Source organism: Oryx dammah, unplaced genomic scaffold (genome assembly GCF_014754425.2).
Source record: "Oryx dammah isolate SB20612 unplaced genomic scaffold, SCBI_Odam_1.1 HiC_scaffold_16, whole genome shotgun sequence".
Classification (NCBI taxonomy): domain Eukaryota; kingdom Metazoa; phylum Chordata; class Mammalia; order Artiodactyla; family Bovidae; genus Oryx; species Oryx dammah.
Genome location: NW_024070200.1, coordinates 38,696,235 through 38,709,369, shown reverse-complemented (window position 1 = coordinate 38,709,369; position 13,135 = coordinate 38,696,235). Strand labels below are relative to the sequence as shown.

The window sequence follows — 13,135 nt, the reverse complement described above, 5'->3', positions numbered from 1 at the left end:
CGTTACAACTGCTGAGCTCGAGCTCTAGATCCCTGGTCTGGGAAGATTCCACACGCCATGGGCCAGCTAAACCCCTGCTTTACAACTGCTGAGCTTGAGCTCTAGATCCCTGGTCTGGGAAGATCCCACACGTCATGGGCCAGCTAAACCCCTGTGTTACAACTGCTGAGCTCGAGCTCTAGATCCTGGTCTGGGAAGATTCCACACGCCATGGGCCAACTAAACCCCTGCGTTACAACTGCTGAGCTCGAGCTCTAGATCCCTTGAGCTGCAACTACCGAGCCCACTCATCCTAGAGCCTGAGCTCCACAACATAAACCACTGCAGTGAACAGCCTACACACAGCTTACTTTTAGCCTGAACTCACTACAACTAGAGAAAGCCTGCACGCAGCAGCAAGGACCCAGTGCAGCCAAAACTAAATAAGTAAATAAAAACAAAGCTTTCCAGGTGGCACCGTGGTAAGGAATCCGCCTACCAATGCAGGAGACGCGGATCTGACGCCGGGTTAGGAAGATCCCCTGGAGTAGGAAATGGCAGGATTCTTTTCCAGGATTCTTGCCTGGAAAATTCCATGTACAGCGGAGCCTAGAGGGCTATAGTCCACGGGGTGGCAAAGAGTCAGACATGACTGAGTGAGCACGCACGCACACTAAATAAAAATAGTATGTTGGTTTCCTGGATAAAGACAACTCCCACATCAGAGGCTGAGGTCTCTGACAGTACAGAAGGTCCTCAGGACATCAAAGGAACGGGTGGGGTCAGCACAGTTTCACTGGGATGGAGAGAGCATGACCATCAATCAGCTATAAAGTTCTCCCACTGGATGCTCTGAGCCACAGTTCTGCTCTAAAGACATTTCTTTTAAAATAGACTGCAGTGAGCAATAGTAAGACTAAACATAAACAAGTATGCAGAAGACAGGAACTGTTCTCCAACATAAAAGGATCACAAGGTCTCAAGTCTGAACGACCCTTTCATCCGTCTCTCAGATTCTCGCTCCCTGTCATTCATCTGGTTCTTCAACCTTGGGCCTCTTCGAGAGTACCCTAACTGGTCTTGCTGTCCTCAGTCTCCCTCCGCAAACCCTCTTACACGTAGCCAACAAAGTCATATGTTTGTCCCATGCTTAGAACTCTCCAGTGGCTCCCAAGTGCTGAGCAATGTGGCATGGTCACCTGATCCATGCTGCCCCAGACTCCACAGGACTAGAGCCTTTCTTTCCCCACCCAACAGGCACACAGAAGCCAGCTGGCCTTCAGTGACCCCTGCTCCTACTGCACTAAACCCACACGCAAATGCCTACTCGCTCCTCAGGATCTAGTTCACACATCCTATCTGGGAGGCCATCTGATATCTCTCACAGAACCTATCTTGCATACGTGATGATGACACAGCACTTCAGTTACCCACTTAGGTTGTGAACTCTGGGCTCCTCCCCAAAGGGTCAGGGCCGACTGCATAACCGACAGTCACCATGGAGTCACAAGGAGAACACAGATGGACTAAGTTTGCTAAGTCATAGAAAGCAATTGAGACTGCATGCATAGTCTGACTCAGTCACATTTTAAAAGGATATGCAATGCCTGTTCATAACGAAGGAATTTTCATTTCTTAAATCTAAAGAAGGGTATCTGGGGTCTCCCTGGCAATCCAGGGGTTAAGACTCGGCGCTTTCACTGCCATAGCCTGGGTTCAATCTCTGGTGGGGAAACTAAGATCTGGCAACCCCCAAGGTGCAGCAAAAAAAAAAAAAAAAAAAACAGAAAGAAGGTTATTTTGGATTTCCAAGGTACTTCTTCCACAAGCAATAAAAAGCACAAGAATATCATAAACAGCCTGATAATGCAAAACACATCTCAGATGAAAAAAAGACTACAATCCCATATCTGATAAATAATTTTAGGTTCCAAATTTTCTTCTGAACATTTCAAAATCATGAGCTTGCAAACAATCTCAAGGGATCTGGCCCACTACCAATGCAGGAAGGGAAAAAAAAGCAGTTTTTTTCAAAAACCCCTGGGAAGGTTTTGAAATCTTGTTTCAGCCCAGTGACAGACACTGAGAAGGGAAATAATACTCAATCTCCTGGCTCCCTGGAAAACGAAGTGCAACTATAGGGACCTCCAGTCCTCTAGTAACTCCCTAAGTTCTTACTGTTTTGTCTTGTTAAACTGCTGTCCTGAACTCGGCATTTTCATATAACTTATTATGCAAAATAATTACATGAATTCTAATCTACAGAACCTAGACCTCCCACCATCACCTTTCCCTGAACAGTCTGAGAGGGAGGGAGCAGCCTCTCCCCACGAAGGTGCCCCTCCTCTCTCCCGCATTTTGGGAGGTGGTAGTCTGAGGAGTTTTGCCATTTCTAACTCTCCAGCATCTTCTTTTAAAAAGCAAACACCGTGAGAGAACAGATACTCCTTAAACCCATCCTTAACAGTTTAACGGAGATTAAACTAAGGGCAGGGCACTAGAAGAGTGCCTCCACACACACAAATGCATGTTACAGGAAAAGAGGTCAATAAAGCTAATTGGGCTTGCGAGGGGCCTGGCCTAGATGACAGATTTCACCAAGACACGGGCAAGGACAAGGCCACTCTCCGGGCCTGTTCTTCCCTGCAGGAAATGTGGAAGCCTGTCAAAACACTTTCTGTTTCAGACGGAAGGCGAGCATGTGGCCTCTGAGTGGCCACAGGGCTGCATTCCTACAGCTCCCTATCAGCTCTGCCATTGCACAATAAGAGAGTGCCAGGGTTTTATGAGCTCAGGATAAACAAGAACTCCTGTAGCAATGGCAAGCAAACGGGTGAACAGCCCCACGCCACCTCTGCCTGCAATGATTTCCACACACCATGCAACACTGCAACATTCTGGCTTGATGTTTTTTAACTTAAAAGGAGGACACAGGAATGACTGACTTAATATGCAATTTTATGATCTGGGTCTTGGGAGGGGCAGACTCCCAGGCTCCACCCATTGGAGATTACGGGGAACATGGGAGCCTGGTACAAAAATCTGCCAGAACTTTCAGTCAATTTACTGCAGTGTTTGGGAAGCATGTTGATTTCTAACAGTCTAAGATAGAGCTGGTATCTCAGGAAAGTGCCAGATGGTTCTCCTATATCAAACCCCTCTCGAGGTGAAAAGCCGGAGGCTATACAAGTCTCCTTACCAGCTATTTGGTGGTGGTGATCATTTGAACCCCCCTCTCCCAGAAACACCCTAAGGATGGCCTCCGGGAGCTTCCCTCTGAATGGCCCAGGAGGAACCCTGGCACACGGTGGTGTGCCAGCAACTAAGTGATCAGCATGGGTGGACAGAAACATCAGGGCCACTGGGAAGAGGGAGTCACAGGCCCCAAACCATTACTCTGGAGCAAAGAAACTCGGAATGCAAAGAAGGTGGGCAGATATAAACCACAGAGTGTCAACCTAAGGATAAAGGGCTCACACTTCACTGGTCTCCACCCACACAGTTTAGTTATTTCTAGTCCACTCAGAAAACCGTCCTCTCACAGGGCCAGTCTTTACTTCATGGTCAAAGAGAACATTCATTCATGATCTAGAAGAGAGCAGTGTTTCTCAAAGAGAGGACCAGAGGTCTGCAGCAGAAGGGGCAGGACAGTGGATAAGGAAGCAGATTCCTGAGGTCCACCCTGGCCAACCAACTGAACCGGAATCTCTAGGGGGGAACCCCCGCCACTTGCAATTAGCAGGATCCCAGGAGGCTCCTTCCCCACACTAAATTTGAGAACCACAGTTCTCCAGGAGATGTCCTTTAAAGGACAGAAAGGGCCTTATCAGCAGGTTACCTCCGGGACAGCAAATGTAAGAGAGCTGTAAACTGTGAAGCTTAAAAAACTGGTTCACTTCTGAGGCCAGAGGGCATGGCTTACAGAACGCAAGAGAAAAAAACACACACCAAGGGTTAGTTTTCCTCTGCACAGAGGAAAGGCGCCAAAGAGAAGGCTCCTGAACAGGAATGTGTAAGTCTAGTCCCTGCCAGGGAAACACCACTAATGTCTATTATCAATCAACCCCTACAGGAAGTTTATCATCTGTATTGTTAATTTCCAATCTCTATGTGACTGAACATCTTACATCTGCACCACAGTACTTAAGAGGTAAATGTGTAATTTTACAATCTGTGTCCAACAACTAAAAACAGAAGAAGCCCAATTTCCTACTAAGGGAGTAAGATGGAAATATGAAGCAAATACCATAAAACCACTGGGTTTAAAATAGCTAAATATCACTCAGGTGTGTGTGTGTGGAGGGGGTTGGTTAGTGCCAGGGCTGCGGCTAGCTATGGGACTCAGTCTCTTACTCTGTCATACAAGGAGCAAAACGGGCTGATCTGAGGGTCTCGTCAGTACTGACTCAGGGATAGCGACCCTTGGAACAAAAGCACTGACGACCTCCTCCACCTCACAGAGTGACTTGATGACAATGCTCTAATGACACCCAGGGCTGGACAGAACAAGCTCCCCGAGGCCAGAGGCAACACCTGATTCCCACTGGACGCCCATCAGGGCCTTGCCCAACCAAGGTTGTTAGGTGAATGGCCAGTGGCTGCATGAGCTTTCCAAATGCAGGCCCCTTCTCTGCAAGCACAGTCTCCCCTGGACATCACAGAGTTGGAAAGGGAAATGAAAACTGGGCTCACTGCCTAGAGATAATTCCTATAATCCAGGATCAGCACCTCTGATAGCACTGGACTGTCCGCCTCCAGTCTACCTCTAGGCCTGCCATCTGACACCCCGACAAGTTCTCGCCTGAGGGCAGACTGCTCAAGGAATGTCTGCTCTTTCCAGGAGGGCTGAACTTGGAAAGGGCCAGTTGTTGTTTAGTCCCTAAATTGTGTCCGATTCTTTCACAACCCCACAGACTGCAGCCTGCCAGGCTTCTCTGCCCATGGGATTTCCCAGGCAAGAATACTGCAGTGGGTTGCCATTCTCTTCTCCAGGGGATCTTCCCAACCCAGGGATCGAACCCGCCATCTCCCACATTGGGAGGCAGATTCTTTACCACTGAGCAGGGAAGGAGGCCAAAGGATCTCAGCTCCTGACTGTCCCCTTCTCCTCCAGATTCCAGTTCTCCCACATAATCAATCAAAAAAAAAGTTAAGCAATGGCCTGGCATACAAACTCATGAAAAGATGCTGATTCCCATTCAACTCGGAATACTTCTCGCTCACCCAAAATGAACTAAATCTTTGAACAGCTATACAATTACACCAAAACCTAGCCAACTACTCAGCCCAATTCTCCAGGGATCATCTCGGTGTTCAGTCATACAGACCTCCCTAATTCGGCAATGCCCACGGAAATTATGGTATGAACCACAGATTTCTGGCCCCGGGTGATATTCAAATCTGTACTTTACCTTCAGGTTTCCCTGCCCCCTTCTTCATTTACTATGGAAATATTCCAGACCTCCCTCAGAATCAAAAAACCTGCAGACACTTGATGTTTACTCCCAGCGATGAATACTACAGACAAATATGGTTTCTCTCCAAAGTTTTTTTTCAAAACTATCAGGTGCTAATCTATTTTTAAAGTCTCAGCACTGTAGTTTCTTAAATGGAAAATTTTCACTGCTCTGTCTGCAGAAAAAGCATGATGCTTATGACATGGTGGATGCTCAAAAATATTTTCTAAAGGGAGACATGGACATTGCAAACCTCCTTCTGACCATGCAACATGAGCACACCACACCCCCACCCCAAAAGGAAATAAGAGTCTGAAGTGTTCTTTCAATTCAACCAATACACACAGGGCATCTAATCCGTGGCTGACACTCCGCTAAGTATTAAGGCTGATGTGGTGAACCCAGAAGTACAAGTTCTCAGGAAACCTACACTCTAGCAGCAGCAGCAGCAGCAGCAGCCGCCGCCATCCTGAATCTGTCCATTCGGGGTTTCCTATGCTGCTCGGTGAGCTATTATTTACTGGGTGATCATGAAACCCACAGCCTCTCCAGAGACTGCCTTAGCCTCCTGACTCTCGAGGCTTCCTTTGCACATACAAGTGCCCAGCGTGTTCACTTCACCAAGTTCTCTAAGTACAATATTTAGCAGAACATTAGTCAGAAGCGTCACTACTTCATAATTCACCATACTGTATTCACTCTGTGAAAGTGAGCAAAATCCGCTGAGGACTGGGCCTGCCAGGATGTAGGTAAACACCCACTCAAATGTCATCAAGACCCTACTATAGCAACCTCCAACCTTGTGGCATCAGGGACCAGATTCTTTGGTGGAAGACAACTTTTCCCTGGACTGGGGTGGTAGCGGGGGTGTGGATGGTTCAGGCAGTAATGCGAGTGATGGGGAGTGGTGGGAAGCAGCAGATGCAGTTTCACTCACCCGCTGCTCACCACCTCTGTGCGACCTGCTTCCTAAGAGGCTGCAGACCAGTACTGGGTCACAGACTGGGGGCTGGGGACCCCTGCCCTACTATATAAATCTCTAAAAGAACTGAAAATTCCTAGTCAAAACCCCTTCTGCTCCCACAACTGGAGTCATTTCTACAGTCATAGGGTTCTTTTCTTTCTTTGCACAGAGGGTTATTATCTATATTTTGTTCTATGGGAAGGCTGATGGGTGAAGGCAGCTGAACAAGGAGACCGTCCACCCCTCAGAAGCCTCAGTGAGATGGGAGCGCTGGTGCTCATCAGCTCTCAACCTGAATGCACATGGCCCCTCCCTCCATTTCTCAAGTAACAGTTCCCTCCATAGGGGAAGGAAATTGGCAACATGCATGCCTGTGAGCTGGAGAAGGCGATGGCACTCCACTCCAGTACTCTTGCCTGGAAAATCCCATGGACGGAGGAGCCTGGTGGGCTGCAGTCTATGGGGTTGCTAAGAGTCAGACATGACTGAGCGACTTCACTTTCACTTTTCACTTTCATGCATTGGAAAAGGAAATGGCAACCCACCCCAGAGTTCTTGCCTGGAGAATCCCAGGGACGGCAGAGCCTGGTAGGCAGCCGTCTATGGGGTTGCACAGAGTCGGACATGACTGAAGCGACTTGGCGGCGGCAGCATGCCTGTGAGCAGAGCAAGTGGGACAAGAGAGAAGGTAAGGAAGGCAGCCATGAGGAATGCTGCAGGAAAGGCAGCCCAGCGCAGCCAGGGAGCCCTGAGCCAGCAGCCCCAGTTCATTTCTGAACTTGAATGTTGCTTAAGAGGCAACGACTACCAGATCTTCAACTTTGCATTTATCTTCTTTAAAACCTGTCAGCTGGTGGGTAACACATTAATATTTCAACTCTTAATACACAAGACATCTTCCAACATAATTAGATGAAAATACTGGAGATGATCCAACCATCAGTTTTGGAGGAAAGAAAAAAAGAAAAACATAACTATTTGTCAAGCCCCGCTGAAAAGTCTTTGCAGATTCCTACAGCAAGGGCCACAAGGCCCTCCCCTCCACCCAGCTGCCATTGGGCACTCCTTGAATCCCCTACACACTCAGACTCGCCTGAGGGTCTCTGCTCCTGCCATTCCCCTCCCTAGAACACTCCACTGCTTTCTCCACTCCTCCAGTTAACATCAATGTGCCTTTTATACCTCAGCTCAAAAGTCACTTCCTCAAGAAGTCTTCCCTCCTCCCTTCAAACTAGATCCAGAGCCCCTGTTACACAGGCATCCGGTCTCTTTCCTTTTAAACTTCACAGAACTGGTTGGTGTTGCTTTAATTAAAGCCTGTCTCTGGGCTACCCAGAAAACTCTTCAAGGACAGGAACTATGCACACCTTGCTCAATCTATACCTGCAGTGCCTAAGCATAGAGTGTGAGAGTGAGTGAACAAATGAAGAAGTGCCCGGCCAGGCCTTCCTAACACACCAGTGTCAGCGAACTATGGCTGAGGATCATATCTAGCCTAATGCCTGTCTTTACACAGTTATAAGCCAAGAACAGTTTTTACATTTTCAAATAGTTAGAAAAGAAAATCAAAAGAACTGCATTTTACGATGTGAAAATTACATGGCATGCGTATCTCCTGGTCCATAAACAAAAATGATGGGAACACATCTACACTAATTCTACGGTTGTTTCTGTACTAGAACATCAGAGTAGTCCCAGAGTAGGCACTGGTGCAAGGCCTCAAATATTTACCATGTAATCACTCACTCACTGCCACAACAATGCCCTCAGAGTCTAAGCTGCAGGCATAAAATACGAGAGACATGAAAATTAAGGACTGATGGTAGTCCCCCTTCTGGATCCCTGATGCCCGTCATATTCACTGAGCATTCCCTGAACGGCAGCCACCTCCATGACACGTGGTGAGAATGTCATTTGAGACGTTTGAGAATTCCGGCTGATCACTTCTAAAGGGTTGGAGCTCACATCAAAACCAAGGCTTACTGGGTAACCACCTTCTACTCATTCATTCAACAAATGTCTACCTGGGCACCTACTTTGTGCAGGTGCTGTTCTGGGAAGTGAGGATACAAACAGCAGCCCTTGGAGGTCCTCCTGGGCAGGAAATAGTGGGGCAACTACACTACAGTGAGGCCTGTATGACAGGCAGTGGGAGCCAGAAAGACTCTGTGATTCCACACCCACGAAACTGTACCTACTTTTAAGGAACATACTCGCTGGGAAGCCACGACAAACCCATGAAAAGTTACGTCTTAATAAAAGATTTAACTAACACTTCAAGACCCCTGAGCAGATGCCTCAGGGACAAACAGCTTAGCAGAACCATTTAGCCAAGAATGCCGGTACACCCATCTATTTTGTACTGCACACACTATGATTACCCGAGCTAACAAATGTTTGTCATTAAACTGAGAGCAGTTTCAACACCAGAGAATGTGCGTCCTTCCCCGAAAAGTGGGTTAAGAATAGGCATGCATGATTGTTCGGTTACGTGTGGCTCAAAAACCAACACACATGTCCATTTGCGCACCACATGCCTTCAAGAAACAGAGCAGAGGGAGTGGGGTGAATCTGCTGACGGTCTGATGATGCTCCTCACTCTGGGGACTGCAGAAATCTGGCAGGGCAGGGTCATTCAAGCTTTCCTCCCAGTCAGTCACATGCTCTCCTTCTCTATGGGACAGCTCACTCCAGGACTGACTCCTGCGTCTCAGATCCCAGCAAAGCTCAGTGAGAAGCCTCTAGCACCTCTACGCACACACACACAGAGCACCACAAGAAACATCAGTTTCTATCTGACTGTTGTAGCAGTTTCCAAATGTCGAGTAACAAGTACCATACATCCTGGTAAAGAATCAGTAGGTACAATGTTGCTGGTGCTTTCATTCTGTATGAAAAGGACAGAAATTTAATGCATTACAAGAAAAACCATGACATCTAATCCCAAGCCACTGAAATAGAAGTTTAAAAAAAAAAAAAAGGGAAGACTTGTCAAAACATATAAGAGAATCAGATACCCAGCATTTTGGACACTCACTGTTCCTAGAGTCTACTATCTAAGAAGGTCTCAAGTCTATCTTCATGATCTCAGACAAATCACATTCCTTCTCTGGCCTCCATTCCCTCATCGGTAAAATCAGGCGTGGACCACATCTCTGAGTTTAGGAACAGAAAAGTTTACTAAGAAATTCCAATATCAGCTTTCATTAAGACTCAAGCAGTAAAACATTTTGGAAAAGTTCAACAAAACCACAGCTCTTCCAGAGTAGGCAGAAAGTCACTTTAAAATGAGAACCATATGATAATACAATAAGGAAACTGATTTTTTTTTCTTTTTAACCCATCGAAAGAAATGGTATCTACAAAATTATATACATTAGCTAAACCTTGAGTAAAGATTAATCCTCACTAACCTACAACCCCCTTAGAAATCAAGGTCTGCGCTACAGCTGAGCAGCCCTAAACCGAAGCGTTAAAAGTTTATGGGAATCAGTTCTTGGACGTGAAAGGTGAAAAGGAAGATAAATTGCTAGTTTCCACTTTTACCACCATAAAATTTTTACTCCCACAGCTCAGAAGGAATCACCATACCCTAAAATTCATCTTTCTTAAGACACACTCCTTACTCTGAAACCCTGCATTCTGACTGCTCTCTTCTTTTGAAGAGCCTAGCCTGTGTTTTCATTTCCACTGTTTTTACAAAGCAGACCCTTGGCCTCAGGCACGCTCTCTTATTCTATGACTAATTCAGCTTTACATACCAAAATGTTCCATAGTCAGTACCCTATGTGAAGATCCACTTCATTTAAAAAAAAAAAAGAGAAAGAGAGAGAGAGAAATATTCTGAACATAGAAAAAGATAAATAGAATAATAAAACACACACCACCTGGTGCTAGAAATAAAACAATACGAAGACAGTGGATGCCCCCAGGCACCCATTTCCACTCACATTCCCCTCTCTTCCCAAGTGGGAACCACCATCCTGAATGCAGGGCTCATCACCCCAACAGAGCTCTCCCATTCCCACACAGCATATGCATCTACATGATCTCAATTTTTGCATGAATCATACCTCCGTATGCGATCTGTAACTCTGCTTTCCTTTCTCAATTTTATGTTTATGGGAGTCATCCATGTTGACACCGCTCTCATTCCTATATGTTCGCTGCTGCATAATATTCCATTACACGACCATACTACATAACGGCCCAAAACACTACTTGTTGTTTCTTATGGATGCCATGTACTGCCTACTCTGTGCCAGCCATTTTCCAGAATTCTCAAAAGTAACCAGTGAGGACAGTAAGATTCCCATTAGGCTGAAGAAGAAACTGGGACAGAGAGGTTGTACAATTTGCTCAATGCCTGTGAGCAGCAAATTCAAGCCATAAGTTTAAGTCCACCCAACTCTAAAGCCACCCTCTTGATACTGCATTTTGTAGCCCCACTTCTGTAGATATCTCCACCATTCAAAAAACTGTAATGAAAATATCTGATAGAGGGCTCCAAAGTCATCTGAGAAAATCTGAAACAGGATGCTCTATTTTCTGTTTTAACAAACAATTCTACAGGAAATTCAGCTGTACAAAGGGACAGTCCATGATAGTGAGGACGCGTCTTTCTTTGGCAAAAAGTCCCTGTGTACTTGCTAGGGTCACTCCGAAGTTTACACAAATGCTTCTAAGTAAACCCCAGTTGAACTACAACTCTGCTTGGCTTCCTTTGGAGAACCAGGCTGTCTGCACCCACTTCAAGAAGGGATGGAGGAATCTAAAAGGACACAAGAACACAAGTAATCAGACTCTGCTTGCAACAGCAAGAACTGAGTTGACAAAACTCTGAAAAATGACCTCAGGGAGCAGCTCCAATTGCTGCTGGCTTCAGAGATCCCAGGAACAGCCCTGTGCTTACAAGGCCAAGGGCGCTAGGCTCAGCCCACTCTGCTCTCTACTTGGCCAGCTTTGCAGAGAGTTTTCATACAACCCAGCCCAGCCCTGCTTCTCTGGAGAAACCCAGCTTATAATACAGAAGAGAAGACAGAGAGGAGTGAGGGTGGAGGCTCACAGGAACCAGGCAAGGAGGGAGGCTGGGAGAGAGACCAGACTCCAGGCCAAGGCCCAGACACGCAGGTGCTGGAAGCAGGAGGGCCCCTAGGAGATGATGGGAGCCCCTCAAGAACGAGGCGGGGGGAGGGGCTTCTGAGCACCAGGGTGACTCCTGATGCAAGTTCCATGCTTCAACACAGGAAGCTTCAAATGGGCAAGGCAGGATTGGTTAAAGGAACCCTTTCCCTCCTCTCCCAGCCAAAGCAGGGAGCAAGCAAACAGGTTCTGCTACTGACTGACTGTGTGAACTTAGCAGCAGTGTCCCTGCCCACTCTGGAGGGGACTGCAGTAGATTCTCTCTAAAAGCCCCGCCATCTCTGACTCTTGTCTGTCTATAATCTTGGATGCCATCACATTTACCAATGGTTAGCGTATATTTCATGTAAAATCCCAACTCCCCCAAGAAGTAGATACTACTACTATCCCCATTTTACAGATGAGACAGCTGAAGAGAGTAATAATTTAGTCAAGGGCAGGAAGCCTACAGTCATGGTTGCCTAGGAGGGTTACACAGGACATCCGCAGGAGAGAGGTGAGGGGAGGGGAGGTGGACAGAGAAGGACCCGAGGGAGGGCGCAGAGGGTGATAACGGGTCAAAGAGCTGAGGAGCGCCCAGGCATTCTGGTCTAAACTCAGGTGAAGAGCTTGAGATGGGGACACAAGGACAGAGTCTGAGAAAGAAACGGGGAAAGGCTGGCAGACGGGCTTTAGAAAAGGGAGGGTGGACGGAGAAAGTCAGATGGGCAGAGGAGCTAGGCTAAGCTGGGTGCCAGGGGCAGCCCCAAGGCTAAGCAGGGGGAACCGAAGAAGGGCGTGTGCGCGCGCCCCCGGGAGGCAGGTGCTGGGCTGCAGGGGCGCGGTCCCACCTTGAGCACCGTGACGGCTCCCGCGCTGTGCACCTGGAAGTGCGCGGGCGGCTCCGCGCCGGGCTCGGCCGCCTCGTCGGGGCCCGAGTAGCTGAAGCAGGCGTCTGCGATGTCCAGGTGGCCGAGGGGCAGCGCGTCCTGCGGGCTCTTGAAGTAGTAGAGGTAGCAGCGGCGCGCGTCGAACACGAACCAGCGGTTGCGGTAGCCGCGCAGCGGGCCCTTACCGGACAGCTTCTGCAGGTAGCCGCACAGCCGCGCCGGCTCCCGCCCCGGCCCGGCCCCAGGCTCCGCCGCGGCCCGCGGGGCCGCGCCCTCGCCACCGCTGCCCTCCTCCCCGCGGGCCGCGGGCCCCGGCATTGCCAGCCAGCGCGCCAACCGCCGGCGCCCGGGCCCCCAGCGCCTCGGCGCCACCGCCGCCGCCGCTGCCGCGCCCCCTCCCCTGAGCCCCGCCGCTCCGCACGGCTTGCGAGCGCGCAAAGCAGCCTGGGACTTGTAGTCCCACCCCGGCCCGCCCCAAGGAACGTCCGCTTCGACCCGGGGGCTCTCCGGGAGGCACCCCAGAGGCAGGTCAGGTAGCATCACCGCCTGCCCTCTGTGCCTTCGTGTAACCTGTGCTCAAAACCCCGCGTTGCCAAGCTGAAACACTGTTCCATTTCTTTATGGGAGTGTGAACTTGCAGTTCTCAAAAATCCATCAGCGTCCCCTTGAAATTGTGCATTTCTCTCTATATAAATTATAACCTCAGTGCAAAACTTTGTTTTAAA

General features: G+C 48.5%; 1 protein-coding gene across 2 annotated transcripts in view; it reads right to left on the bottom strand.

The window, feature by feature from the left end:
- TBC1D2B (TBC1 domain family member 2B) overlaps positions 1-12,751 on the bottom strand; it is an 89,093-nt gene extending 76,342 nt beyond the window's left edge. For both annotated transcript variants that reach the window (XM_040257372.1, XM_040257371.1), the window contains exon 1: positions 12,372-12,751. In XM_040257372.1, the coding sequence (XP_040113306.1) occupies positions 12,372-12,728 (357 nt within the window). In that variant the 5' untranslated portion in view covers positions 12,729-12,751. The remainder of the gene's footprint in view (positions 1-12,371) is intronic.
- Positions 12,752-13,135: the final 384 nt, after the last annotated feature.